The following is a 27,777-nucleotide window of genomic DNA, read 5'->3' as shown; positions in this document are numbered from 1 at the left end:
TGGAGTTTCAAGGAAAATTGTGTCATCAGGGGAAAGTCCTTCCCAGCTGCTCTAATCATTCTAAAACATATTTTGGTACCATTTTGGGTTTTAATAAATACAAGCTCACTTGAGAAAACAGTCATCTCTAAGCCTTCTTAGGTCAAGAGGCTGTAATTTTCATACACTTTATAGGAAGGCTTCTTTCTTTTCATAGCAAAACTTTATATGTATAGTATGTTATAGGTGTATCTATTATATTGATATTTATGTATCTCTATATAAATTGTTACATGTAGTTATATTTGTATATAGATACATCTGTTATATATCATGTGTATGTAGAGAAAAACAGAGACAGACAGACACAAAGCGGGGGGAGGTAGAGAGGCAGAGAGGGAGGGAGGGGAATAAAGAGAGAGAGTAAGCGAATGCACGCACATGAGCTCACGAGTGCTGAAGTTAAATGGTTATCTTTTCTGGGTTCCTGTAACCACTCTCTGTTTCATTCTTTATAACAACGCTGTTCAGATAAGGATGGGAGTGTGTGTCCTCATCATTTCTGACTCTGAATTGTGCAGAGTAAGACACAGTGACTGATGGGAGTATATATAGCATTCTTCAGGTGTGCTGGACTAGAAAAGACGCTGAGAACAGCTGACTTATGGTGAAGCCAGGTCAGTGAGGACTTGCTGAGCTCTCCGAAAATGCCTTTCAGTATAGTAAATAGTGGAGAGGACATGGCACATCTTGGCCATAGTTTCATCAGCTGAGGAGTTTATAATGTAAAGACACTAAGTTGACCTAATTCAGGCATTACTACGGTCGTTAGAAAATATAGTGAGAGATCTTGGAAAATAAATGAGAGTAGGAAAAACTCAGAAGGGGTGAACCATGAGCTGTGATTTCAACAGAGTAAACAGGGAGGGATGAATGTGGTTTGGCTGATGGAAAAACAGAGGCTATTTCCTGGCAAAACTCAGAACCAGAACAGAGTGAGTTCATGGGCAGCCAAAACACAAACAGTCATTGGAAGAGAGGTAAAGGCGGAGAGGAGTTGGAAGGAGAGTGCTTTATAAGTGATGTTCAGAAATTTGCATTGGATGTGGAGATTTTAGGAAGTAGAATGAGAGGACCAGAGGGGTCATAAAGAAGATATTTGGAAGTAATATATGTAACAATTTGGAATTAATAGGGACCAGTCAGGGGGAGAAACAGAAGACCTCCCAGCATTTCTAGCTTGAGGAAACTAATAGATAAAAGATACAAAAAAAGAAGAGTCAGTAAGAACCGAAGAAATGCTGCTAATTTAGAAATCATGGGTTCTCACCGTCAAGTGTAGAAACTGGCTGAGGGGTGCCTGGGTGGCTCAGTTGGTTTAGCGCTGACTTCGGCTCAGGTCATGATCTATCTCACAGTTTGTAGGTTCGAGCCCCACATTGGGCTCTGGGCTGACAGCTCGGAGCCTGGAACCGGTTTCAGATTCATTCTCTCTCTCTTTCCCCACCCCCCGACTCGTGCTCAGTCTCTAGCTCTCAAAAATAAAAACGTTAAAAAAAAAAATTAAAAAAAAAAAAAAGAAAGAAACTGGCTGAATCTTACCTGTTTAATCACTTGGATTTGTAGTATTTTTCTAACAGATTCACTATTACCTCTGTACCATCTAGATTTAGTCTCATATCTCAACTTTTGAATGTTTTTTCTTTTTTAGGAGCGATTCATGGAGGAAAGAGTAAAATGGGTGGATAAAATAGTTATTTAAAAGTCCTTTCTAGGGTGTTGGAGCCCCCAAAATCCATTTGCTTTGGTTTCTGGATCCTCTGAAAATCAACCTCACAGGCTTTTAATACACTGATATCACCCAAAAATACTCTGGTTATGGGAATTTTCAAACCTACTTTAAAATAGAAACATCAGCTTCAACAATTATCAACAATTTGTCCATTCTTATGTACTGATAGAACTATTAAAAATGTTGTGTGACACGATGAAAGGAATCACATGATATTCCATTACAAGAGCCTGTACACCTACTTTTAAAAAAAAATTTGGGGGGCGCCTGGGTGGCGCAGTCGGTTAAGCGTCCGACTTCAGCCAGGTCACGATCTCACGGTCCGGGAGTTCGAGCCCCGCGTCAGGCTCTGGGCTGATGGCTCAGAGCCTGGAGCCTGTTTCCGATTCTGTGTCTCCCTCTCTCTCTGCCCCTCGCCCGTTCATGCTCTGTCTCTCTCTGTCCCAAAAATAAATAAACGTTGAAAAAAAAATTAAAAAAAAAAAAATTTGGTATTCAGGGGTGCCTGGGTGGCTCAGTCGGTTAAGCGTCCGACTTGGGCTCAGGTCATGATCTTATAGTTTGTGAGTTAGAGCCCCACGTCAGTCTCTGTGCTGACAGCTCAGAGCTGGAGCTTGTTTCAGATTCTGTGTCTCCCTCTTTCTCTGCCCCTCCCCCACTTGTGCTTTGTCTCTCTCTGTCTCTGTCTCTGTCTCTCTCTCTCTCTCTCTCTAAAAAATAGACATTAAAATAAAATTTTTTTTAAAATTTGGTAATCATCAAAAACTTAAATTATGAGTTTTTAAATAAAGGGGGCAGAGAGATGTAGAAACAGGGGAAATCAGTTTCTTCAGTGAGTTGCAATATTTTGTAACCTGATATACTTCTCAGTATTGCTTAAGTTAATTCTAAGACTTCTTTAAAGAGGCCCTAAAATAGCATATATTTTCAAATCACTCAAGAGATCATGAATTACAGATCCTGGAATGATATTCTCTAATACTTAAGAAGTTTGGCTGATAAATTAGAATTTATAATTTGTCATTGAATTAACATGTCTCAAAATTATAAGGTGGTTGGACTTTTATGAAATTATAGTGTCTGTTCGAATAGGACTTACCTGCATTTGAAGACATTATTCATTCATTCATTCATTCATTCATTCATACACTCATTGAACCAATATTTGAATGCCTGATATGTTCTAGGCCCCGAATTAGGGGCTTAGGATATATTAGCAGTTTGATGTGTTAATAATTCCTATAAGATGATTTTCATTGTGAAATCAATTACAGTTTTCTCTTACTACAAGGGAAACATTACAGATAAGTGAAATTCATAGGTGGTTCCCAAGCTTATGGAGACTGTAGGTTGGTCCACACAATAGGTTAGTTTAACCTGGAGACAAATAATAGATTGACCAGTTTGTCTCACTTTTTCATTTTGGCTTTATCTTCACACCAGCAGTGAAATGACTAAAAGGAAAGCTGCATAAGGAAAAAGGAAATAAAAGGTGACTAGTTGCTTCCTGAACACATACGAAATCAGATAGTAGCATCTACTAGTAGTCATTGCTCCGAGTAAACCATTTGGACATTTTTCTAAAATTGGGTCATCTTATCTGCTAAGTTATTGTTTTCAATTCATGTTGTAATTTCATATCAATTTTAAGGATTATGACAACCATTTTAAATATATGTCTTTTTATATTTGACTTACCTGATTCACATAAAAATTACTTTTCTGAAACCCGAAGAAGACTGAGAACTGGCACTCCAGGTCCTGCAAAAAGATGGAAATCCGTTTGTAAGACACGTAGGTTCGAATTGATGCCGTGTGCCAAAACTGTACCGTTGCCTAATCTTGGGAATGTGTGTGTATGTCTCTGTATACATCTGTGTGAGTAAAACCTGATAAAGACGTAACAGTCCAGGATGAATGGTCTGAAGTCCTGTTTGCAACTGACAACTCTAAAGCACTACCAATAGCAAGAAGTGTGGAATGGAGAAATCTGGTACATATCTACAGATTGAGGTTCATCTCCATTTACCCTTTCTTATTACATAAATGCACGGTATAAAACACTGTGGGCGTAATTTGAAATGATTGTAGGGAGATGGCTGAGGAGAGGAGCAGACAGTTGAGTTTGTTCTTTTGTAATGGATGCCTTTGTGAGATAAGGGTAAAGTTTCTCATTCTGACACTGGGAGACTGTGCTCACCGCTTGTAAGACATACTGTCAGATCGCCTTGGAAGAACGGAGTCTGTTCGTCATTGACTTGTAACCTCTTAGTAGCTCTGTGTTCTTATGAAGGTTAAAAATGAGTGTTTGAAAAAATAGATTTCTCCAGTCTAGGCTATGAATAAAAAGAACATGCGCATTCATTGTGTTCATGTACCTGTATGCCATCTCTACGGAGTCTAAGACTCGCCTTTTTCACATTTCAACATCTCTGAAGTCAGGATCCATCTTATAATTTATGATGTCTTATAATTACTGTTGTCCATTTTTTTTCAAATGTTGACATGTAATTATCAAGCATCTTACAATCAGTTGCATCTTAGATTGCACGCTATACTGTTTATATCCAAATATTTCGAGGATACTGATCTGAGAGAGATGAGTAGGACCTTTCTCTTCCCCAAGAAGTAAAGCAAGAAGATTTATTCTGACAGTAACAGTTTAGGTCAAAAGAAACCATTTGGTTATGGACTTCTATTTCCTTAATAAGTCACACACAAATGCAAAATGCATCATTTATTACAACCGCTTTTATAATCCCAAGTGATCTAAAAATTAGGATGAAAATTCATCGTGTTTAATCATAATTTGTAAAGCTTATTCTTTTTTTAAAATGTTTATTTAGAGAGAAAGAGAGAGAGTGGGTGATGGGGAGAGAGAGAGGAGAAAAAGAATCCCAAGCAGGCATAGCACAATCAGCATAGGGCCCAACATGGTGCTCAATCCCATGAACCGTAAGATCATGACCTGAGCCGAAATCAAGAATTGGATGCTTAACTGACTGCGCCACCCAGGTGCCCATATAAAACTTATTCTTTAAGATTTGATCACTCCAGGGGCACCTGGGTAGCTAGCTAGTTGGTTAAGAATCTGACTTCGGCTCAGGTCATGATTTCATGGTTCATGAGTTGCAGTCCTGTGTCAGTCTCTTGTGCTGACAGCTCAGAGCCCGGAGCCTGCTTCAGATTCTGTGTCTCCGTCTCTGCCCCACCCCCTCCAAATAAGTAAACATTAAAAAAAATTTTTTTAAAGATTTGATCACTCCCTTTTTCACATTCAGCTCTTTCTAACTTCAGATAATCATGGTTTTGAAAAATGGTTGAAAATCATTATTTGTGCTACTTGTGTATGTGTGTGTATAAGAAGGCTGACTTGCCTCATCCATTCGTGACTCCAACAAAACCTACTATATACAGGACAGTGGGTTAAGAAACTCATCAGAAATTTACAGACTCTTTAAGTCATCTTATAAGACTTTGAAAGCTCAAAGTAAGATGACTCTGCCCTCACTTTTATGGGTAGGGAAGTGTGGAATACAGAGAAAAAACACTATACCATCTTATAGAAGACATAGTCCTGGGGTAGGTTCAGATTTGGAGGCCATGAAACATAGAACTTTGTAATAGATACGGCTAAATATGAGTAGATGGAATGAGTCTATTATTGGTCAGGATGTCCAAGAAGAGACCGTAGAATTCCTTCCATTATTGCAATATTTATTGAATGATTATTATATGCCAGGCACAGGGACTGACCCTTAATAATCCTTTCCTACCTTGAGATTCTACATTTCCGGGCTTCATGAGCTTGGGCATGTTGTTTAACCTAGTTGAGGCTGTGTCACCTGTTCAAAAAAAGTAGAGAATGCCTGCCCTGCCTCCTTCCCTGAGATTTTAATATGGTTACATACAATAAAGCATTTTGTAAATTGTAACATTTTTATATATTCATTTTTTCTTTAAGTGTTAAATATATTTATACATATATAAAATATTATATACATTGTGTGTGTGTGTGTGTGTGTGTGTGTATATATATATATATATATATATATATATAAAACGAATTTGCAAAATGTCTTCAGAAGGTATCTGCTTCCTCCAGCTTAGAAGAATCTAACATGATTTTAACAATTAATAATCCTTTAGTTGAAACATTATCGTATTTGCCATGAGATCAAGTATTAGGTGGGAAGCTGAAAGGAGGGTGGTTCTGGGAGGATCCATTTAATATGCTGTCAGCATTCTGGGAGTGTTCTTTATAGTCTGGAATTAGGAATTGCTGATGTCATGATCAGTCATATTGTCCTGACAACATCAGAATTTCCTCATTCGCCTTCTCTTCACTTGGGGAGTATCAATTTGTGACAGGTTTGTCATCAGTTTGCCCCATGTATTAGATAACCCAGAACTAGTCATTCTTAAGGACACTTAGGGTGGGGAATTTTTATAAGCTCTGTATGTAGCCCATTCCAGAACTTTTAACGAAATACTCCAATGTTGAAAAGTTTGCCATCGTACACATTCAACTGAATAGAAATTCATTTCTGATTCTTTATTTTCTTATTTGAACCTTTACATTTATAATTCAGTGGAGAATGAAAAGCTTTTCAGCATTTCCATTTGGACATAATTAATTGTCCTCTCATCCTCTAGACATAGTTTAATGGTAATCTTAGCAACAGAGGAGAAAGGAAATTGTTTCATTGGGTTTTTTTCTTCTGTGTTTTAAAGGCTTGAAAACCTCTTTTGCGCTATGGATCCCAGGTTTTGGATGAACATTGGTTATGTCCCCCAGACACTTGGGGAAGTCTTAGGATAACCTTTTGTGAATCTGAGCTTACATAAGGATTTTGTTTGTCCCATGTACAGTTGTTCACTCTACTCTCCAAGTTGTTATTTCAACAGTTGATTTTTACTTATGGAAAGGATATGGTGGTCATTCCAGGTTCAAACTTTGTTTTTCATTATTTTAGAGATTTTTTTGGCCCTACTTCTACAAATTCTGTTGATACCCTAAGTCCTTTCTGTCTCTTTCCAAGTAGCAAGAGGTGGATGTGATTGCTGTTTCCACAGCACAGAAGCCTTTCCCTTCCTCACCTCAGCGCTTTGCCTTGACCATAGTTTGCTGGCATACAATAAATGACTATGTTAACTTACATCTCTTTAGGAAAACTGTAACTTCAGAGATCATCTAATATCCTTCATAATTTGTATGTTTTACTATAATTCATGGACAGTTCATTGAATTGAAGTATTGTGAAAACAAACACTTGTTTTCTTATAGGCTTGCTATAGAATGGAGAATAATAGCCCCAATTCTACATTTCCACAGTGCAAGAATATAGAGGATTGAGGCATCCATCCAGGTAATTTAGGAAAACAGTAATCCACAGTAAATGAACAGAGCTCTTTGTCCTGGTTTTCCAAATAGTTGACTCTCCTTTATTTAGTTATAGAATTTGATGCAAATTCAATGTAGTACAAAATAAAACAAAAATCCTTAATTTTTAATTTGTATAACCTTCCCCTGTCCCGGATTGTATTTTTTTTGAAAAGAATAAGAACCCATATACCTGTTTCTTTAAAGAAACTTTTAAATGTTTATTTTTGAAAGAGAGAGAGAGAGCACGTGTGCACATGGGGGAGGGGCAGAGAGAGAGGGACAGCCCAATGCGGGACTCCCAGCTCACAAACCCTGAGATCATGACCTGAGGCAAAGTCAGATGCTTAACCAACTGAGCCACCTAGGCGCACCCCCCCCACCCATATACCTATTTTTATAGAAAAACTTTGGAAAGAAATCTAACTCACAGAGAACCATTATTCCTGAAATATGAGTAAGCTTTGAATTTTTAAACTATTCTATAAGAGCAAGGCAGTAACTAATTTATGAACAGATTATATCCAAAAGTTTTTTAATGTACGATTTGCTTCAGATTTGCAGGATGTTTCTCCATAGAGAGGAAGGTCCTAAATGGTGATGAGGATTTTCGTTGACCTAGAAGCATCTATGAATCCCATCTATTGTCTCCCACTACTTTTCAAGGGAAAGTTTGTTTTCAGTTCCAGTGCAGGTTTCTGGAAGTACCTTCCACCTAAATACCATCCTAGCTTCTGGAAGATAGTTCTTCCTGTGTCTCTTCCAACTCCTTCCTACCAACTATCCCAGAAAATAAAACTGGTTCAAGAGAGGAGTTACATCTTAGTAACCATCAGTTTGATTTTTTTAATGTTTGTTTTTGAGAGAGAGACTGGGGGTGAGGGGCAGAGAGAGAGGGAGACACAGAATCTGAAGCAGGCTCCAGGCTCTGAGCTGTCAGCACAGAGCCCGATGTGGGGCTCGAACCCACAGACCACGAGATCATGACCTGAGCTGAAGTCGGCCACTTAACCGACTGAGCCACCCACGTGCCCCAGTAATCATCAGTTAAAAGAGGTTTAGGAGCTAGTCAGAGTATGTATCTGTACCATTTACTGTATATTCTAATACTGAAAAGCTTGCCTATATATTTAACTGAATGAAAACTCAACATTATTCCATAGCCTTTTTTTAAAGTTTATTTATTTTGAGAGAGAGAAAGCGTGCACGTGCAGGGGAGGGCAGAGAGAGAAGAAGAGAGAGAGAATTCCCCGTGGGCTCTGCACTGTCAGCACAGAGCCCAACACGGGTCTCGGGGCTTGAAGTCACAAACCCAGATATCATGACCTGAGCCGAAATAAGGAGTCAGACACTTAACTGACTGGGCCCACCCAGGCGCCCCTCCATCGCCTTTTTTATTTTTTTAATTTATTTTATTTTTTTATTTATTTTCAATATATGAAATTTATTGTCAAATTGGTTTCCATACAACACCCGGTGCTCATCCCAAAAGGTGCCCTCCTCAATACCCATCACCCACCCTCCCCTCCCTCCTACCCCCCCCATCAACCCTCCGTTTGTTCTCAGTTTTAAGAGTCTCTTATGCTTTTCCATAGCTTTTTTTAAGTGACTTGCATAAGGTCACATAGATGGTAATTGCGGAAGCCTCAATATACGCTGAGGTGTGGGCTCTTAAGTTTTCCCGTATGGGGTTTGCACTTGATCCTTAGCTAATAACCATCATTAGTATTGTTGGAGGCAGAGGACTTTGGAGTCAAAGAAACCTGAGTTCAAACCTCAGTTCCATTACGTATTGGATCTGTGGCCTTGGGAAAGTTATTTAAACCTTTAAGCTTCAGTACTTCCATTTTTTCTTCAGTAAAGTGGGATAATCATTCTTTCTTCATGATTCTGTGTGTGTGTGTGTGTGTGTGTGTTTGCGTGTGTGTTACAGAGAAATGGGGCAGAGGACATGCTGAGAGAGTGCCTGGAATATAGTAGTCACTCAATAAATGACAACTATTATTTATTAGCCCATGCAGAGAAGCAGTAGTAGGGCAAGGACTGTTCTGTTTTGTTCCCCAGAACAGAATTAAGGATCGTCAGGTTATTGCTTGTGGTCAGACTCATCAGGCTATGTTTATGTTGTTCTGTATACCTTCTAGGATTATAGCTGTAGAGCTATAGTTTTATTTTATTAGAGTAGTTTCATTTTTATGTACATATGATTTTATGTATGTCTAGGGAGGCTTTAAATCTAGAATAAGAATCATAGGTTTTTAAAAAAGCAAAATAGTAAATTATAGAAAATATTGCAGCTACTTTAGAAATTGGGTACTTTATCAACTCCATTTTGTACCAGGAAAGAAAAGAAATTTAAAGAATCTGCTGACCTCATATTTTTTCTTTCTTTTTTTTTTTTTTTTTTTCTCTTTTGCTGGGAGCCAGAGGCTTTGTGAGCTTTTAAACCTAGAGACTCTCAAATGTAAATAATTTTTTAGTGTGAACTGCTTATGCTAACCAATACCATGTGGTTATATTTTATTCATTAAAGATTGTAATTTGAAATAATGTTGGGTGAATTTTCCCTCAATTCCTTTCTGTTTTTAATGTGATCCAAATAAAAAAAGGTGCTTGAAGTGCTTTAAGCAGTGATATAGGGTTAGAATCTATTATAAATCTATTCTTTTGTTGATAGAGGTGTTCTTTCTTACCTCATTGGACATCTTCTCTGTCCCCATTTTTTTATTTCTTGCAAAGCTTAGCTTCTTCACTATACTTTCTTTGTAGTAATTTCATTCAAAGGCTCCTCTCTGCTGTGGGGCTCAGTAATGTGCGTGTTGGAATGAGGGGGTTCCCTAGCCTTTTGATCGTTTGTCATCTGCTCCCTTCAGGGAGTTCATCGATTAGCAATGATTTCAGCAGCGATTGCCCCAAATCTGCATCCTCTCTCATACAAGCTGTCTGTCTCAAGTTCTGTTTTTCAGACCATCTGCATAGTGCTTCTTTCTAAATGTCCCTCAAACAAAACATTTATACATCTGAGCTTCCCACACCCATGTTATGTATCCTGTATTGATCTTTCTCTCTGGCGGACTCCCATAGCACATACTTGTCTAGACCACTTGGCTGGTACTTACCACTTAATGCCTTGCATTATTAGTGTAGAGCAACTCGGGTGCTGTAGGGGTTACAAGTACTCACCTGGGAACTGGAACATTACTTATAAGGCTTTGTGGAGATACAGCATTATAGAGTTAAAGGAGCACAGGATGAAGTCTTTTAACCCTAGCCAGATCTAGATTTTAACACTTGCTTGCTGCTTGCTAGCTATGGGTAGGACAGTCAGTCCTACTCTTTTTCCCCTGTCATCTGTAAATGGAGCCTAGTCACCCTTCCCACTTAATAGGGTTGTTGTCAGAGCTTTATAAATGAAAGTCACATTTTCAGATTGTTTCTTAGGACAAATGTCTCCTAAATTCAGATTCTCAAATTCTAGTTATATAAATGCTTGGAAGTCACAGGTCCTATGTCTTCCATGAGATTGCAGGCTTCTGCCTCTACTGATGGATGACTCCATCCTTATTGTCCTCATTTGCAGACTCCTCCTGCCTTACAGAGTGTGATCTCTGATGCTGGCTCACAGTCTCCCCATTCATACAGAAATCGTTCTGGTCCAATACATAACTTCTTTAAAGGAAATGGGACAAAAACAAATGTAGGAGAAAAAACTTCAGGGCACCTCGGCTATTGAAACAGACCTTTGCCACACTTTTTTTTTTAACCTCTAAAAGTGAAGTCTGTGGTATACACAGTCATAAGAAAGCTCTTTTTACTTGTTGTCCTTTCCAGCTATATACCCTTGCTCCGGCTCTTTGATGGTCAGCCAGACTTGCTAAGCATCAGTTATTTATACAGTACACCCACTTAAATCTACAAACCACCACTATAAAACCTAGAAAAACAATAAGAACAACAGGCATTTATTGAGTTTGGCCCTTTTGTTGGTATAATGTATATATACTTAAGACAATCTGTTCGGAGTCTGGGACTCAGAGAGGTTAACTAACTTGTCCCCAGCCATGTGGCTCGTAAGTGGGAAGCTGAAATGGGAAGCCAGATCTGCCTGGCTGTTTAAATTTTCTTCCTTGGATTGTGAAATACAGATTCACTTAAGCCATCTGAGGAAGGGGGGTGGGGTTAAAGTATACACACGGAGGGGCTGGCTATTGGAAGCCACAGCAGCTCCAGGGACTGCTGCTCCCTTCATCATCTCACGGCCAAGTGCTCACCCGCTCCTGGCATCTGCTTTACTCTGCTTGCTGCCAGTCAGCTTCCTGTTTACTCATAGTTTCTGCTGCTTCATAACCTTGGCTTACATATGGCTTTGGCTTTTTGTCGCCTCAATTCTACCCCCTGGCGCTGTTGCAGTTTTCTGCCCCTTTCCTCACTAGTTCAGCCCTTGGAGTTTTCTGAATCAAATTCCCAAGGGTGAGAATCTGATTGGCTCTGCTCCTTTTTTTCAATCCAAGCCATGTCATAGGTCACTGGCCTGTCTCTGGATTGGCTGCTCCTGGGTCAGATTCTCATAACTTTACCCACCAGCTGAGCTGGAGGTGGAGGGTGTTGTAGCAAAGTCTCAGTTTCCCTTTCAGGAGCATGAGCATTTACAGGACAGATTCCAATGTTCTTCCCATGATAACTTGCAGTTTCTCTGGAATGTTTCCTTGATTTGTCTGTCTTAAAACATATTTGTTTCAAAGGTCAATAAACTTTTCCAGATGAAGCTCACTAGGATCTATCCCTGTAATCATTTGCAACTAAGCACTTGTAAATATCTATAACTGATTATGTATATACACATGGTTTCATATATCTGTTATTTCTTTTACATTGGAATCATTTGGGCTTTAAGCATCACTTCATTACATTTTATAGTCTTTGGGGCTATCTTCTCCTTTCTTTATAAAGCCTTGCTTAGTTAAGAGTACCTACCTAAGTCTGAAACTTTTGAACCCTGGCTGGTAGACACTGTTTTAAAAAATGGTCTCTCCTTGTATGCCATTCATCATTATAAGATGCTATATATTTTTGATATTTAGATATCCTTTTTTTTCTTAGAAATAGAGTCCTTTTAATGTTATTTATATTTAATAAGAATACTAATGTATTCTTTAATTACTTAGTATAAAATATTCTAAGTATATTTTAGTGTTCTAATTTAAAGTTTGTTATCACTTGAAATTTTGCCTTATCCCTGTAAAACTACTGCAGGGTTTCAAATCAAGTCTTAGCATTCTAGAATAGCACAACATCAAAAATACCTTAGAGCAGAGCCATAGAAAAATTAATCTATGCTGTTCTTTGTGGTTTAGATTGTGGTTTCCTAAGAGACCAATCATGACAACTGAGGTTGTACATGGAATTTTTTCCATAGATGACCTGCCTCAACTGCTGGGGTCCTGGGCATTAAGTTCTCAGGAAAAGGTACCTATAACCTGAACAGTTCTACCTAAAACCTTATATTTTATACCTGTGGTTAATAACTTGCAGTAAAGTGTCCTAGTTACAGGTGACGGCATAGCAGCGGCTGAGACAATTATAAATCTATGGAGTAGGAGGAAATAGTTCTAGCATATATATTAACACGCAATTGAATGTTAGTTGTGCTGTTTTTTTAAAGCACTTTAAAAGGACAGATATGTTTCTGTGAATTTTATCTAGCAAGTTCTTACTTGTCTATGGTGTACCTAGTACTGTGTCTAGAATAAGGTCCTTTGCTGCTGCTGTGTATTTTGTGTATATGGTTGTTTTAAATTGGGTTAAACTTGCGAGTCATCACTTCTGCTGGAGAGCATTGGGAGCATCTTGGAGTACGGAGGTAGCTAAGTCACCAGCAGGTTATTGAAGATAGATATTTTCAGTTCTTTGCGCTGAAAAAACCTTTGGCCTCAGTTTTTTTTATTTTTTAAGTTTATTTATTTAATGTAGTATCTCTACACACAATGTGGGGCTCAGTAGCCACAGCTTTGTTAGTAGACTCACTTTGTTTTCCTTATGGCAGCCAGAAGTTGAGTGCCTTCACTTCTTAGAGGAGTTAGGATTTTTCATTTTCATGGCAGATGGCCCCTTCCAAGGCGTTAGATCAGCGGCCAGGAAGAACTTTGTAATAGCACCCTGATACTACCCTGTAATACAGCTGAACCGGCCATCGTGACAGATGGCAAGCCTACTTCAGCGGCCTGTCCAGAGCCTGCGGGCTCTGCCTGTAGGACTTGCTGTAGAAGCCTTCTGCAATGCACAGGTTCTAGGCTTGATACACCAAAGCGAAAGTGATCAAGAAAAGGGGCATCTTGAGACGAGTTAGATAATTTCAACAGGGAAACAAAGGAAACTCCCCCCCCCCCCCGCCCCGTCCCTCTTTTACAGTTTCTGTGCCCTCTCAGAGCACGTTTGTGTGGCATCTAGTAATTAACGTATAGAAGGATTACACTATTCCAGTTTAAAGGAAGGCTTACCAAACCATTGGCCTTAAGTGATTTTTGCTATTTGATATTGTCATCTTGAAGGTAAGCTTGTAAACTCTGGCAGAACTTTACCGTGCGTATTTGCGTTAAGAGGGTTGGGAGTGTAGACCTGTTTTCCCGTGCTAAAATTTTAGCGTTGTGAATTGGGGAAGCGCGGATTTGCAGAGGTTTGGTGGAAGGCTGGTTTGTTGAAGTACGAGGGACTGCCCGCACCCTTTGGAGAGATGGCGGGGGCGGGGGTGGGTGGTAGTTTGGAAGGATGAAAGAAAAGAGAGACCCGGGACTGGTTCAGTTCCTACCCAGGTGTCATTGTGCTCTCCGAAGCCATACCCTTAAAAGGGGCTTCGAGCAGGGGTGCAAAGCTGCCTCTGGTGCTTAGGCAAAGAGCCGAGGGGAAAAAAAGAAAAGAGGAGGGGGGTGGCTACTCCAAGGAATGTGCGGCACGCGGGGAGCCAGACCCAACCATTGCACCGGAGCGGGGGCGCCGGCGGCTCCCCTGGCCGCGCGGCCCCGGCCCCGGCCCCAAGCGCGGGAGGGAGCGTGCGGGGGCCGATCGGCCGGCGGGGCTGCAGGCGCCGCGCCCAGAGGGCGGGCGGGGAGGCGCGGGTGGGCCTGGGCGCGGCGCGAGGCGGTGCGCGGCCGCCTCCCCGCCCCCGGCCGGCGCGCTCTCGGGGCGGTGGTTGAGGCCGCGGTAGGTGGGGACGCGGCGGCGCTGCTCCTCCGCTGCCGCCGGGAGAGTCCGCGGCGCCGCCAGCTCCGCGCGCGAACTCCCGTCCATGGCACGCAGGGCGGCGGCCGCCGGAGCTGCCCGAGTCTCGCTCGCCGCCGCCGCCGTCGCGCCGCACTTTTAGGCGAGTCCGGAGGTTGAGGGCGGAGGAGAAGTCAGCCCCGAGCTGCAGCCCCCGCCGGCCGCCGCCGCGCGGCGAGAGGGAGTTCCCAGAGCGGCCGCGGCCCCGGCCGGCCCCTCCTGCGCCCTCCCCCTCGCGGCGAGGCTGCCCCGCGCCCGCGCCCGCCGCCCGCGCCCGCCGCGATGATCTTCCCCAGCAGCAGCGGCAACCCCGGGGGCAGCAGCAACTGCAGGACGCCCTATCGCAAGCAGGTGAGGCGGCGGCCGGGATGCCGCGCTGAGGCCGGCCGCCCGGCTTTACAAAGGGCGCCAGCGCTCGGCCGGACACCGCTCTCCTCCTCGGAGGGACCGGACTGGGCGGTGACCTTGTTTCCGAAGGAGGCGGCCCGCGGGGACGGCTCGGGCCGGTGACCTTAGCAGGGGAGATGCCCTCGTCTCCGCCGGGCCGGGTGGGACGAGGAGGAAGGGGAAGGGGCGGTGAGGCAGCCGGAGCGGAGAGCGCGGGGCCAGGGGCTTCTCCCAGCTCTGCAACAAGTTTGGTTTTTTTTTCCCCCCCTGAAACCTTTGTGTGTAGAAGAGTACGATAATAAGTGGTAACATTGGTTTGCAACAGTCTTCACTCGGAACCTGAAAGAACCTGCCTGATTCATAGCAAACCCGGAAGACCAGTGTGTGTGTGTGTGTGTGTGTGTGTGTGTGTGTGTGTGTGCGCGCGCGCGCGTCCCCCCCCCCCCCCCCGATATATATTTAAAAAAAAAAAAAAAAGACGAAACAGGAACTTCTGTCACTTTCTCAAGGTTTTCAGTTTTCAGAAGCACAGGGAAATCCTGTGACATCCTAGTTGCAGAGATACTTGGATAAGCCTGAGTCATACACATGCCTTTTCCTATTTTAATACCGTTTCATACATTTTTTAACAGATTGAACTCCAAAGGCACTTTAGTGGTTAGATCGAAATCCCCTGCCGGGAAATAGGAGTGGAGCTGGGAGCTTATAGTTTTGGCCTTTTGTTTTGTTTTTCATCTTTGTTTTTAAAAGAAGGTTACTGAAGCCATGTTGTGATAAATCTCACAGAGCCTTTCAGCAGCAGCAATAACAAAACCTAGCTTTAAATTATGTAAAAAATGTGCAGGTCTGTTTAGAAAAGGTTAAACTGATTTAGAGGTCAGTGGCAAGAGGCTTGTTGAGAAAACAAAAACACGATTGCAGATATTTTTCTTCCATAATAAATCTCTTGTCTACATCCTTAGCTACGGAGACAAATCAATTAAGTTATTATCCCAATAATGATACAAGTGAACTCTATCCTTCCATCCAGACCGTGGCTCTGTTAAGATCATGACAGATGCCTGGTGATGCCTGGTGGCTTTCCTAAAGACATTCACAGGATTATTGATTATATTTAGTCCTTTTTGTTCTCAAAGTCATTTGGTGGGGGGGTATGTCTTAGCATAAGTACATGTCAAAGTAGGGCTAATTTGATCAAACAGTTATGGTGTCACAAAGTATTGTTTTCCAGTCTTTGCTTCTTTTACTTGTTAGCTTTCCCTTGAAAAGGCAGTAAACACACCCTTGTCTGAATGCCCTGGTTGCCCAAGTCAATGTAACTTTTACCTGGTTTAAGAAAAGCTCTCTCTCTTTTTTTTTTTCATGAAAAAAAAAAGGTGCATTTCTGACTTGTCTGAAGTATAATGCTAAAATTGTCTAGATTCAAAACCAGGCATCTCTAAACTCATTTCGTGTGGCCTCATTTAAAATAAATGTACTGGGATCTAGCACACTTACATCAGCTTCACCCATGATGCCAATTCACAATAAATATTCTTCTCCTGAACCCTCCCCCCCCCCACCCCTCTCTACCTGAAAAGATGGCTAATTATGTAAAGGCCTTGTGTATTCATTTATTTATTGTCAAAACCCGGCGGGGTGTTAGCTCTGAAATGGGGAAAAGGCTCTGAGGGCGAGGCCCTTTTGCTGTGAGGGGCTGGAGGTTTTGTGTGTAGAGGGGGACAGCCTGCTGGTCTGGAGCACGCTGATAAGATGCTCTTCTTTTCACTGGGCTCTCCTTAGATTCAGAGACTAAAAGGGCTGACTGAATCAGAAAAACAAACAGACTTTCTTTTTTCTATAGGCAAAGAAAGAAATGAATGTGTAGGCATTATACAGACACAAGACCCCGGGTACCAGTGGTATTTGAGTCAAAGGTTTCTTTTGTTAGTATTTAGCCATTCACTGGGAAAGCACACTTCCAGCGTGGGGACCTGGTTACCATGAGTGACTTTGTGATCTCATCCTGGCTTCGTCTAAACGAGAAGTGCAATTAATGCTTTTTGTAAGATTTTGCGATGTTAAGCTTGCACCTTTCAGTTCATATTAATTTGTTCATTCTGATGAAAGAATAGGTAAACTTTAGGTGTCTAATGTGGTTTGATTTTAATCTAGAAATATAGCTGATTTCAAATTATTTGCCTAAAGAAAAAATTGAATATGAGGAATACCTAAAAGTCACCTTTGGAAAATGATATGAAAATCATTTTTTTCCATATATGTTAGTAGTAGCTAACCATCACTGAGCACCTCACTGCCTGCTGGTCAATGTGTTAAGTGCTTTAGGTGGATTAACTAATTTTAGTCATCTTGACAGTCCTATGAGGTGGGTAATAATATCTCCTTTGCAGTTAAGAAAACTGAGGCATAGCTTAAGTAACTTGTCCAGTCTGTGCAACCCAAAGGCAGGATTTAGATAGACCCTGGCAGTCAAGCTCTTAAAACCACCACACTGCAACTGCCTGCTTATGTGCACATGTCAATAGAAACTCACACGGAGCTCATCTGCATCACTGCCTATTGCCTTTTTCATCTCCAAAGTTCAGTTTAGGGATTCCTCCTGCCTCTTTTTTTTTTTTTTTTTTTTTTTTGAAGGGAAAGGGTGGAGGTTGTGAGGTTGGAAGCAAAGAATGAGGTGAATGGATGATATGGATGATGGGTTCGTGATATTTGAAAGCAGCATTTGTGTCAAAGTATTGTTTCAGTGGAGACTGTACAATGTCTTTAAAAAGTTTGTATTTGACATGTATAGGAGTCAGGCAGTTTTAGTTCAGTGCTCATCTCCCTCCTGCCCCATGTTGTATATCGAGGGCATCAAAAAGCACTGATGTCTGTCATCATCTCAGATAAACAGGATTTTCCTGCATCGCAGGCCTAGGAGCGCATTAGAAGTACACCTGCTTGGCTCAGGTCAAAGTGAGAGGCTTTGAGTGAAGTGATAACCCAGTAGGCAGTATGTGGACAAAGATGGTTTATTCAAGTCTCGGTGGAGAAGTGTGTACATCCTGTTATTGTTGCCTATGACTTTCAGATACACAGTATTTCTTAAGCATATCCAGTCTGTATGAAAGTGCCCCCACAGTCTAAACAAAAAAACATTTATCAGGACCTCTGTAGCTGTGAACCTATTTTATTGTGTTTCACAAAAAGAAAATGCTTTATGCTACAGCCTTGAAATAGAGAAAATGAATATTTCGATTTTTCTTTGAATTCTTTTATTAGCCACTCCTCTCTCCATGTTTTGTGACTTCCACTTTAGAACTGCCTTCTCGGGGTAGTTGACTCAGTTATGTCCTGTAATTTGGCTTTTACAAACTGGCAGGTAGCAATTCCTTTCTTGCTGTATGCCCTAGTGATTTGCATTGGGGCCTTTGAGGTAGAGGGGTGAACACAAGAATTTGTGTGTGTGTCTTTTTCTTTACAAATGATATTGCCAGCAAATAGCTGTACTTGTTAAGTGTTGCTAACTTTTGATGAGTGAAGTACTTATCTCCCCAGTTTAAGTAGATTTACATAGTTTGCTGCTTTCTTGAAGATTAACTGGGTGTAGCTGCACGTGAAGAATCCAACAGTGATTCAGTGTTTGGCCTTGTTGGAGGATGACATACAAAGCTGTTGATTAATCCTCTTCAAGCACTTTCTGTTCACAGCAATCGATGTGTAGTAGATTGGGTTTTGTTAAGTTTGAAGATTAAAGTTGTGCATAGAAATACTTAAATTGGGGCGCCTGGGTGGCGCAGTCGGTTAAGCGTCCGACTTCAGCCAGGTCACGATCTCGCGGTCCGTGGGTTCGAGCCCCGCGTCAGGCTCTGGGCCGATGGCTCAGAGCCTGGAGCCTGTTTCCGATTCTGTGTCTCCCTCTCTCTCTGCCCCTCCCCCGTTCATGCTCTGTCTCTCTCTGTCCCAAAAATAAATAAACGTTGAAAAAAAAATTAAAAAAAAAAAAAAAAAGAAATACTTAAATTAAAAAAAAAAAGAAATATTCAAATGAACACTGAGCTACTCCCAGTTTGTTGCTTTGAGAAGAAGGTGAACATACTCAGACCATAGAGATTGGCAGTTTAGGGGAAGGTAGCAGAAAATTAAATTGGCGTGCATAAGTAAGGTCCTACACTTTTTTTTTTTTTTTTTTTTAAGCTATCTCAGCGTCTTGGTGATTCAGTAGAATTTATGAATCAAGGAACTGTGTTTTAAACATGTATCCATAGCCATTTGAAAAGTACAGAATTCTCCATCTGTGATCACCCACTTTTTCTGCTGGGCATCCCTTTTGGCAGCTCACTACATTTTCTGTAGTTCACTTCGGGTTTTGAACACATCTCTTGTTTTCGTTCATTCTTCCCTTTAGAGACTGATGTCAACTGGGCTTCCCATCTATTGGCGATACTTTTCAAGCCCTTTCTTGGTGGTGTGTGTGCGTGGGGGGATGGGGGGGAGTCTGTCTTTCCCACGTTTCTGAGAATATGTTTCCAAAGCACTCCACCAAAAATAAGTATTTAAAGATATATAGATGATATTCCCTCCCAACCTCAACTATATTTAATCTTCACAACATCCGTAGAAAGTAGAGAAGGGTCAGGAATTTGGAGGCAGTGAATTTCAGTGGCCTGGTTGGTGAAAGCTAGGTCTCTGCCATCAAGGCTGTGTCTGCCACCAGGAGAAGGAGAAGGAAGCCCAGCTGTAGCCCCACTACACTTCCCTTTACGTGGCCTCCCAAAGACATGTGGCACACAGAGCGTCCCAGATTTCAGCTTTGGGAAGTGTAGCTCTGTAATTTATTCGTGTTTTTTTGTTTGTTTCATAAAGGCCTTTACTCTAGGGTTGTCAGGTAACATATAGGATGCCAAGTTAAATTTGAATTTCAGGTAAACCATGAATAATTTCTTAGTATACGTATGTCCCAAATATTGTGTAGTATTGTGTATTTTTATTCGCTCAGTCCAGCAACCCTGTCTCCTGGACTTCTTACAACTAAAATTCATAAAATATCATATAAATCGTATAAATATAAAAAATCATAATGATAAGCCCTATTATTCCTACTTTTTCCACTAAAATTTTGCCTCGTAGCCTATACTTTGAACCCTGATGATAAGGCAGATTTCCCCTTGTAACTTCTTTAACTGTTGCTCAGCCTAATTGAAAGACCCTGGCTTATGTGCTGGCTCTCCCACTTGAATGCTTTCCCCTTAACCTGTCTACGTCTCTGTTTCTGTTAAGGAGAGAGTAGTGCCCATTCCACAGGGTTGTTGCTGTCAATCCTTCTGGGAGGTGCTATTATTATTAATGTCCCCACAGAGCAAGCAACAGCGGGTGGTCCTGAGAGGCTCTGTGTGATCTAGGAGACCTTGACACAGCCTCTAAGAATGGACTATGTTTAGAAAGTGGGGACAGCCTCCAAAATGGTAAGGACCTGGAGCTTGAAGATGAGATTCTTTAACCACTGGAAGGAAAGAAAAAGAAAGAGAGGAAGGAAAGAAGGAAGGAAGGAACCACAAAAGTAGAAAAGTGCATTCCACCATATTTTAAAACAACTATTTCTGTATTGTGCTCTTATTAGCAGAGTTTGCCTTCTCTTTGGGGAAAGAAAGCCTTCAATCTTCATGTCTTTATTTGTGCAAATATATGATTGGAGAAGGAAAAAAAAAGCATTGATCACTTTTATCAGTGAGAATTGCTACCTTTTAATTTGAGAACAGATTTGATTATTAGTATATGCATGATGATTTCCTGAATTCTTTCCTTTGTCTTGTTTGTATATTTGGTTTTCAAAGACGCCATCTCTGCATTACTCAGAAAAATAAACTTTTTTTTTTTTTTTTTGTCCTCGGACGTCTGTAGGTGTTTGGTGGGTGTTTGTTTTTAAACTCACATCTATAGAGAATGCTTTGCTTAACACATTCTAAAAGCTTAGTAAATTTTGAAATAGGATAGACATACCATGAGAAAGAAAGCAAGCTTTTTCTGGAGTAAAGACAAGGTGAAAAATTAAATGGAGCAAACAATTCTGTGTTCAGGTAATGAATCAACATAGCTATTGTTTTTGTTTTAAGCTTGCTTATTTTTTAAATTTAAACCCAAGTTAGTTAACATATAGTGAAATAATAATTTCAGAAGTAGAATTCAGTGATTCATCACTTACATATAACACCCAGTGCTCATCCCAAGTGTCTTCCTTAATGCCCATCACCCATTTAGCCCATCCCCCACTTCCCTCTCGCAACCTTTAGTTCTCTGTATTTAAGAGTCTTATGGTTTGTCTCCCTCTCTGTTTTTATATTATTTTTGCTTCCCTTATGTTCATCTGTTTTGAATCTTAAATTCCACGAGTGAAATCATATGATATTTGTCTTTCTCTTGCTGACTTATTTCACTTAGCATCAATATAGCTATTGTTATTTAACACTTATTAAACGGCATCAGGGACAGAAAAACTTGATGTGATACAGAGTAGTACCCTAGTAAATAGAATGATGTTTTGGTTCCACCTTATTTATTTAAACATATAGAATTTCAAAACACTGTAGTGTAAACACTATAGTATAAGATTATATTCATATTTGTTAATTGTACATACGCTACAGTCTCAAAAATGAATTTTAAAAAAAGGACTGGAGGGAAATTGCCAAAATATTAACAAATATTTTCCTGTTGGTAGGCAGAATCACTAGTGACTTATTTTGAGAGATTGTTTACATTTTTTTCAACCTTCCAGTCCTTTTTGCTTCCCACAATAAATATATAATTCTTTGGTTGTCAAGAAAAAAAATAAATGAAAAATGAAAAAAACTTAGAAAATTGTATTATTTTTAATGTCTAAAACTTGTGAACATCCAAGAAATTGATGTCATTGAGAATTTCAGCAAGTAGCATATAGGCATTATTTGTTTCTGTGCCTGAGCCTTGAGATGTGGTCCTTTCCTATTTTTTATGAATTTCTATTCTTATTTTTACTGAAAATTATTAATAGCATCTTTTTGGAAATCACTTTTACTGATGGATAGTTTGTTTATATTTATGAACTTAGTATTTTCCTGTTTCATTTATTTTTATTTTTTTATTTGTAATTTTTTAAATGTTTATTTTGGAGAGAGAGAGCAGGGAAGGGGCAGAGAGAGAGACACACACAGAATCTGAAGCAGGCTCCAGGCTCTGAGCTGTCAGCACAGACCCCGACGCGAGACTTGAACTCACGAGGTGCGAGATCATGACCTGAGCCAAAGTCGGATGCTTAACCGACCACGCCAGCCAGGGGCCCAACTATTTTATTTTTTTAACTGACTCCTTTCTTTTTGTTTTTAAGTTTATTTATTTTGAAAGAGAGAGGCAGAGAGGAGATAGAGAATCCCAAGAAGGCTCTTCACTATCAGTGCAGAGCCCGATGTGGGACTCAAAACCCACAAACCATGAGATCATGACCTGAGCTGAAGTCAAGAGTTAGATGCTTAACTGACTGAGCCACTCAGGCACCCCAATATTTTCCTATTTTAAACACACTTAAAATACGCTTTGTGTGTTCTGATGTTTTAAAAACATTTATCTACACCAGTTTATCTACATGAGTCAGTAAGGGGAAAATGTAGCTATATATATGAAATTTCTTATCCTAGATTATTTTTCCAGAAAATAGCTATCCTAAATATTGAGGAATTGACCATTATTGTCTCTGTTTTCATTTGACTTACAGTTGCACTTAAACAGAGCTGCTTTGGGGGCAGATTCCCCCACATTTAACTTCTACGTAAAATGTGAAAAACGAGACTGTTCTACTACTTATGTCAGAATCCTTTGGATTTATTTTATTATGAATGCTCATGACTATCTTCATCACATACTTCCTTTTTAGTTTTAGCTTTTTGAAAGGGCAGTGGAGTGGGAGGTGTGGCTTCTTTACAGTCGTCTTTAATTTATAATGGAACATGAGGTTTCAGTAAGAAATACACTGTTCAGATAATGTCAGCACTTTAGAAGCTGTTGTTACTGTGTAACCCAGGGGGATTTTCAGTATATCAGGGGAGTTTTAGATGTGCACCGTGTAGAGGCTGCGAGGCTCCAGAGTGAGAGGAGGAGGGAGCCTGAGGGAGGAAGGAAGAGGTGGGGGCTGAGAGAGAGAAGGAAAGCAGTATTGCCTTGTCTGGTTCTTACCGTGCTAGTTGGTAGGTCACTTTACAACATCTGCTCAAGTCTCATTGTTTCGGTGCTGTGTATGCAGGCCGAGCGCAAGTATGTAGCTTTGTGTTTTGTATTATCTCACATTATTACATCACGTTGTTTTCTTCATGTCATTCTCATCACGTAGAATTTCCTTCAGCTGTGTTCGAAGACAAGCTCTCTGTCTCTCCCCCTTCGGACAACTGCCCCCAAATGGCCATTTTGGAAGACCATTTGTGATCAAACCAATCCTACCTAGTGAAAGATTCTAGAAATGACATTGTCTTTACTTTCTCTCTGTGTGTTCTCAGTTTTATAGGTCAGATGCGTCAGACCAATTCCAAGGGAGTGGATATGTTCTTTAGTTTAACTGGAAGTTTAACAGACTCCAAAACATAGAGTTAAATAATTATTGAGTATGTAACCTAACTTAAGTGGTTTTGGGAACAGACATCATTCTGTAGGAAGTAAGCTGGTGGCATACAGGGGATACACTGCATCAGGGGAGAGGCTGTGCAGGGAAACCAGTCAGCTAGCTGTTAAAATAGATGGGAGATAGTGAGGACCCAGAAGAAGGCAGTTAAATTGTAGACAAGAGGAACAACCAAATTTTATAGACATTAGAGTACATAAAGCCCCTAAAATTGTATGTAAAATGTAAAACCTGGGGAGAGGTTCCCAGCTTTCATCAGCTTGCCAAAGGGATCTGTGTCCTCCAAAAGATTTTATGACCACATGTGGAAGGAGAAGAAGAACTTAAAGATGATGCCAAATTTCTAACTCAGGAGATGGGATCATTGGTTACATCACAGACGGTGACATTTCAGGCAGAAGGAACATTACAGCAAAGATGGAAGATGGAAAGCATGGGCTTTATTAGGGGAAGAGTGAGCAATTCAGGATGGCCAGACTGCAGCGTACAGGTTGGAGGGCAGAGGGGGATAGGGTCTAGTTTGCTAGAATGGCTGGATGGGAGAGCCTGAGTTTAGCAGGTGGGGCCCTGGTTGAAATAAAGTTGTAAAAGGGAGTAGTGGCAGTGTGGATGTATTAGATGGGATGGATTTAAGATACTGCACACACAAAAATTGACGAGAATGGCTGGTGACTGGATGGGAGGTTGCTTAGTAAAAGATCCTAGGTTTCTAGTTTTAGATGATTAGGAAAATGAAAAGTCACTGCAGCCTTGCTTGCTCTGGTCTCAGTGGTAAGGAAGAACCCCACCATTCTGATACAGAGATTTTCTACATTTTTTTATGTGTTAAAATAAGTACGGGGAGGGGTGTGCTAAATTCCAATGCTCAGACACCAGGGATGCAAAAGGCCCTTGTGTGCAAGTCAGTCTCATTAAGGAAGAATCGTCCAGCCTCAAGGGCTAGTAGTGCCCACAGTGTGAACCACTGTACGAACACACTTTGCATCAAGGAGATGGTTGTAAACTTTTTTTTTTTTTTACTACTCTCCTCATGGGATTGCCCTAAAGTCGGTATAGAGGCTGTGTCACATGGGTGCATGGATTTTCATGTTTGACTAGACCCCCACATTCTCTGGAGTGCAGCATTTATACAGCAAATCTTTTCCTTGATGGTACGTGTCATCTATGCTGTGGAGTCATCAATACCATCTATAGCGTGGCAAGTACATTCATTTTGTTAAAAGATCTCTCACTTCAACCACTTCAACAGAAGTACGGAAGATGGGCGGATAGGGTGCTTCAGGGGTTAGGATGTTCATCCTACCACACTAAAAATTTCTGAGGAAAGCCAGTGAGCTCGGTTTGCCCATCACCCTGTCACACATTACCCTCCCCAGGTAGAACTGGAGCTGTGGACACAATACTCAGAACCTCCTGAAACTTAAGAGGTGGAGCACTGCGTATAGGTTAAAGCACTCTGGGGAAACAGTATGTCCAGAGGAGTCTGGATAGACCTGGGAAAACAAAGATTCTGTAGCGGGAAATGTTGGGGGAATCCAGAGTGTCACAAAAGCCCAAGAAGAACAAAGCTTCAAGAAAAGATGGTCAGCTCTGTTAACAGGTTTCCTGGAGGTCAGGGAAGACAGAGGCTGAGTAAAAGGCTATCGGAAATAATCTATTGGGAGGTCTTTGAAAGCCTTTGAAACAGAAGTTTCAATAGTGTAGTATGTGTGTGGTGGGGCAGGGAAGGGAAGGCAGGTGTGAGGGTTGTAGAAAGCACATTCCAGAGGGTTTAAGGAGTGAATAAGGGAGGAGGGTGTGTCTTTAGAGAAATTAGGTGTCCAAAGGAAAGAGTCCCTTCAGACAGCCTTGAGGGAGGGTTATCTTAGTATCTGACTATGGATGTAGGGTAGAGCAAGATAATAGGAAACAGAGGGAATAGGTGGAAATAGATCTTTAAGAAAGATTGACGCAAGGTTAGTCTTAAAGGAAAGGGATCTGAGTGAGTTTCAGGTCAATGATAACTGGAAGGAGGAGGTTGGGAATGCTAGGGATGTCAAGGAGAAGTAGGAAGAACAGTGAAACTCAGTCCTTTAAAAAGCTTACATTTCAGTAAAGAGGCTAGGTCATCTGTTAAGGTTGAAAAAGAGATGGTGGGGGAGGGATTGTAATTCTAGGCTTAAAGAGTATGACAGAAGATTTGGAATAATTACTTTTGGGAATTTGGTGAGTATTCAAATCAAGTAAAAAGATGACTGAGCTGTAGTGAGGGCCTCTGGGAGTTCAATAGTCTGCGTTGGCAAGATATTTTGACCCTTTTCCAGCAATAAATGGAGGAAAAGAATCTGGGTAAAGAGGGTTTGGCATTGCTAAGGTGAATCTGTACAAAAATTGAGAGCACTGTTATGGAGGTTAAAGAGACAGGTGAAATGAAAAGACATAATAAACTTTGGGAACAGGGAAGGGCATGCAGGTTGTAATAAGATAAAAAGACAAGTCCTTTGGAGTGAAGGAAGGAGAAATTTGAGAGGACGTTCTGGGGTCAAGATCTTGAAGGTGGAGCAGTTTCAGGATGTTACCTTGTAGGGCTGCTGGGAGGATTAAATGAGATAATGTGTCTGGCAGGCAGTAAATGCTCAGGTGGTTATAATTATACAGATGTAGCTCTTGTATAGTTTATACCTCCCTATCTCTACTGTTATAATGATTTGTAAATCAAATCATATTTCAAACAGACTTCAACGAACCATGAACCACAAACCAAAATAAAATACTGATTTTTTTTTTAACTGAACCACAAGTCCAGCTTAAGTTTTAAAATGCACTGTCAAACTGTTTCAGAAAATCTGAGTTGCTTTTGAAGAAGAAAAGGTGGAAATGGGTGTGGATCCCAACTCCATCACTTCTTGGACCAACTCGCCGGCCGGCTTCCCTCCTTCCTTTCCTTTTCCTTCCTCCCTCCCTTCCTCCCTCCCTCCCTCCCTCCCTCCCTCCCTCCCTCCCTCCCTTCCTTCCTTCCTTCCTTCCTTCCTTCCTTCCTTCCTTCCTTCCTTCCTGGGTCCAAACTTAGATTCTTTTTCACTTCAGAGTAGAAAGTCAGGTGGATTTCTGGCTCTGTCAGTGCTATCTTTCTCACCATCACCGCTTTGTTAAGACCTCTCCTCCAGGAGCCTTTACACACCATTCCAGATACACCTATATGTCTTTCTCTGCCTTTCGTTCTATTTAGTGTCTTAGCATCTGAACTATCTAATTATTTCTCCTCACAAAGCATGTGAGTTCTGAAGGGAAGGGGCTAAATTTATTGGGCACTCTCTGTGCACTGGACCTATGGCTGAGTACTTTTACATTTCATCGTCTCTATTCTACAACACCTCTGTGAGGTATTTCCTCTTGTCCTCATTTCACAGAACCTGGACAGTTTCAGTTGTTCACTCCAAATCCCTGAGAGAATGGATATATAACCTGGATCCTTACCCAGCTTCCAGGGCTTCTCTCTCCATCCCATCAGCGGGAAGGATCTCAAGTATTGCTTTTACAGAAAAAAAGTGGATATGGGTGTGGACCTTTATCATTTATTAGTTCACAGTTATAAAGAACACATTTCTTTTCTTTTTAATTCTTTTTAATGTTTTTTTTTAACATTTTTATTTATTTTTGAGAGACAGAGAGAGCATGAGCAGGAGAGGGGCAGAGAAAGAGAAGGAGACACAGAATCTGAAGCAGGCTGCAGGCTCTGAGCTGTCAGCACAGAGCCCGACACAGGGCTCGAACTCACAGACCGCAAGATCATGACCTGAGCCAAAGTCGGATGCTCAACTGACTGACCCACCCAGGCTCCCTGTGAACACATTGCTTAAACTTTCTTGGTCTTACTTTCCTCAGAGGCAAAACTAGATGTAATAGTTAATGTTATTGAGATGATTAGGTGAATCATGTATGTGACAGTTCTTAGCACAGTACTTGGCATAGGGGCTCTGTCTGCTTCTCTCTTTCCTTAGAGTGTCACCTAACAAGTCAGTTTACACAAGAGGACATTGGAAGATGGGTCAAGGAAAGCCTGGAATGATAATAGTGGTGGAAGATGGATCATTCTGTTCATTAGCAGAAAATACTTTGTGATGAGAAAGATCTAGAAGTGAAACTGAGTGCTCATTGGTAAAATGGAAATGATTCTTCTCTCCATCCCTGACTTCTAGAGTGAAGGGTCAATGAGTTAATGTAAGATAAAGTGCTTTGTGACATGTCGACACTGTAGTGATATTACGGTTTCTGAAATGGATGCCCTAAACTATTATGTGACCATTTTGCTTCTTTCAGCGTCTGATTTTAAATTCATGAAGTGTATTGTTTAAAGCTGCTTTCCCCAAATTGTGTTCA

General features: G+C 41.0%; 1 protein-coding gene across 9 annotated transcripts in view; it reads left to right on the top strand.

The window, feature by feature from the left end:
* The window catches only part of RBMS1 (RNA binding motif single stranded interacting protein 1), a 222,415-nt gene that overhangs the window by 74,091 nt on the left and 120,547 nt on the right, over positions 1-27,777 (top strand). For 2 of the 9 annotated variants that reach the window (XM_086718733.1, XM_086718732.1), the window contains exon 1: positions 6,970-7,140. The exons of 5 other annotated variants lie outside the window; for them this stretch is intronic. Coding sequence is in view for 2 of the 4 variants with exons in the window: in XM_086718728.1 (XP_086574854.1) it covers positions 14,691-14,759 (69 nt within the window). In the remaining 2 variants the exon portion in view is untranslated. Of the gene's footprint in view, positions 1-6,969; positions 7,141-14,406; positions 14,760-27,777 lie in introns of those variants that run through there. 2 more of the 9 variants (XM_086718728.1, XM_086718726.1) reach the window with 2 other exon arrangements.

Source organism: Puma concolor, chromosome C1 (assembly GCF_028749965.1).
Source record: "Puma concolor isolate L17-30 chromosome C1, mPumCon1.1.hap2, whole genome shotgun sequence".
Taxonomy (NCBI): Eukaryota; Metazoa; Chordata; class Mammalia; order Carnivora; family Felidae; genus Puma; species Puma concolor.
The sequence above is the reverse complement of the archived record's forward strand: the minus strand, read 5'-3'. Positions and strand labels throughout refer to the sequence as shown.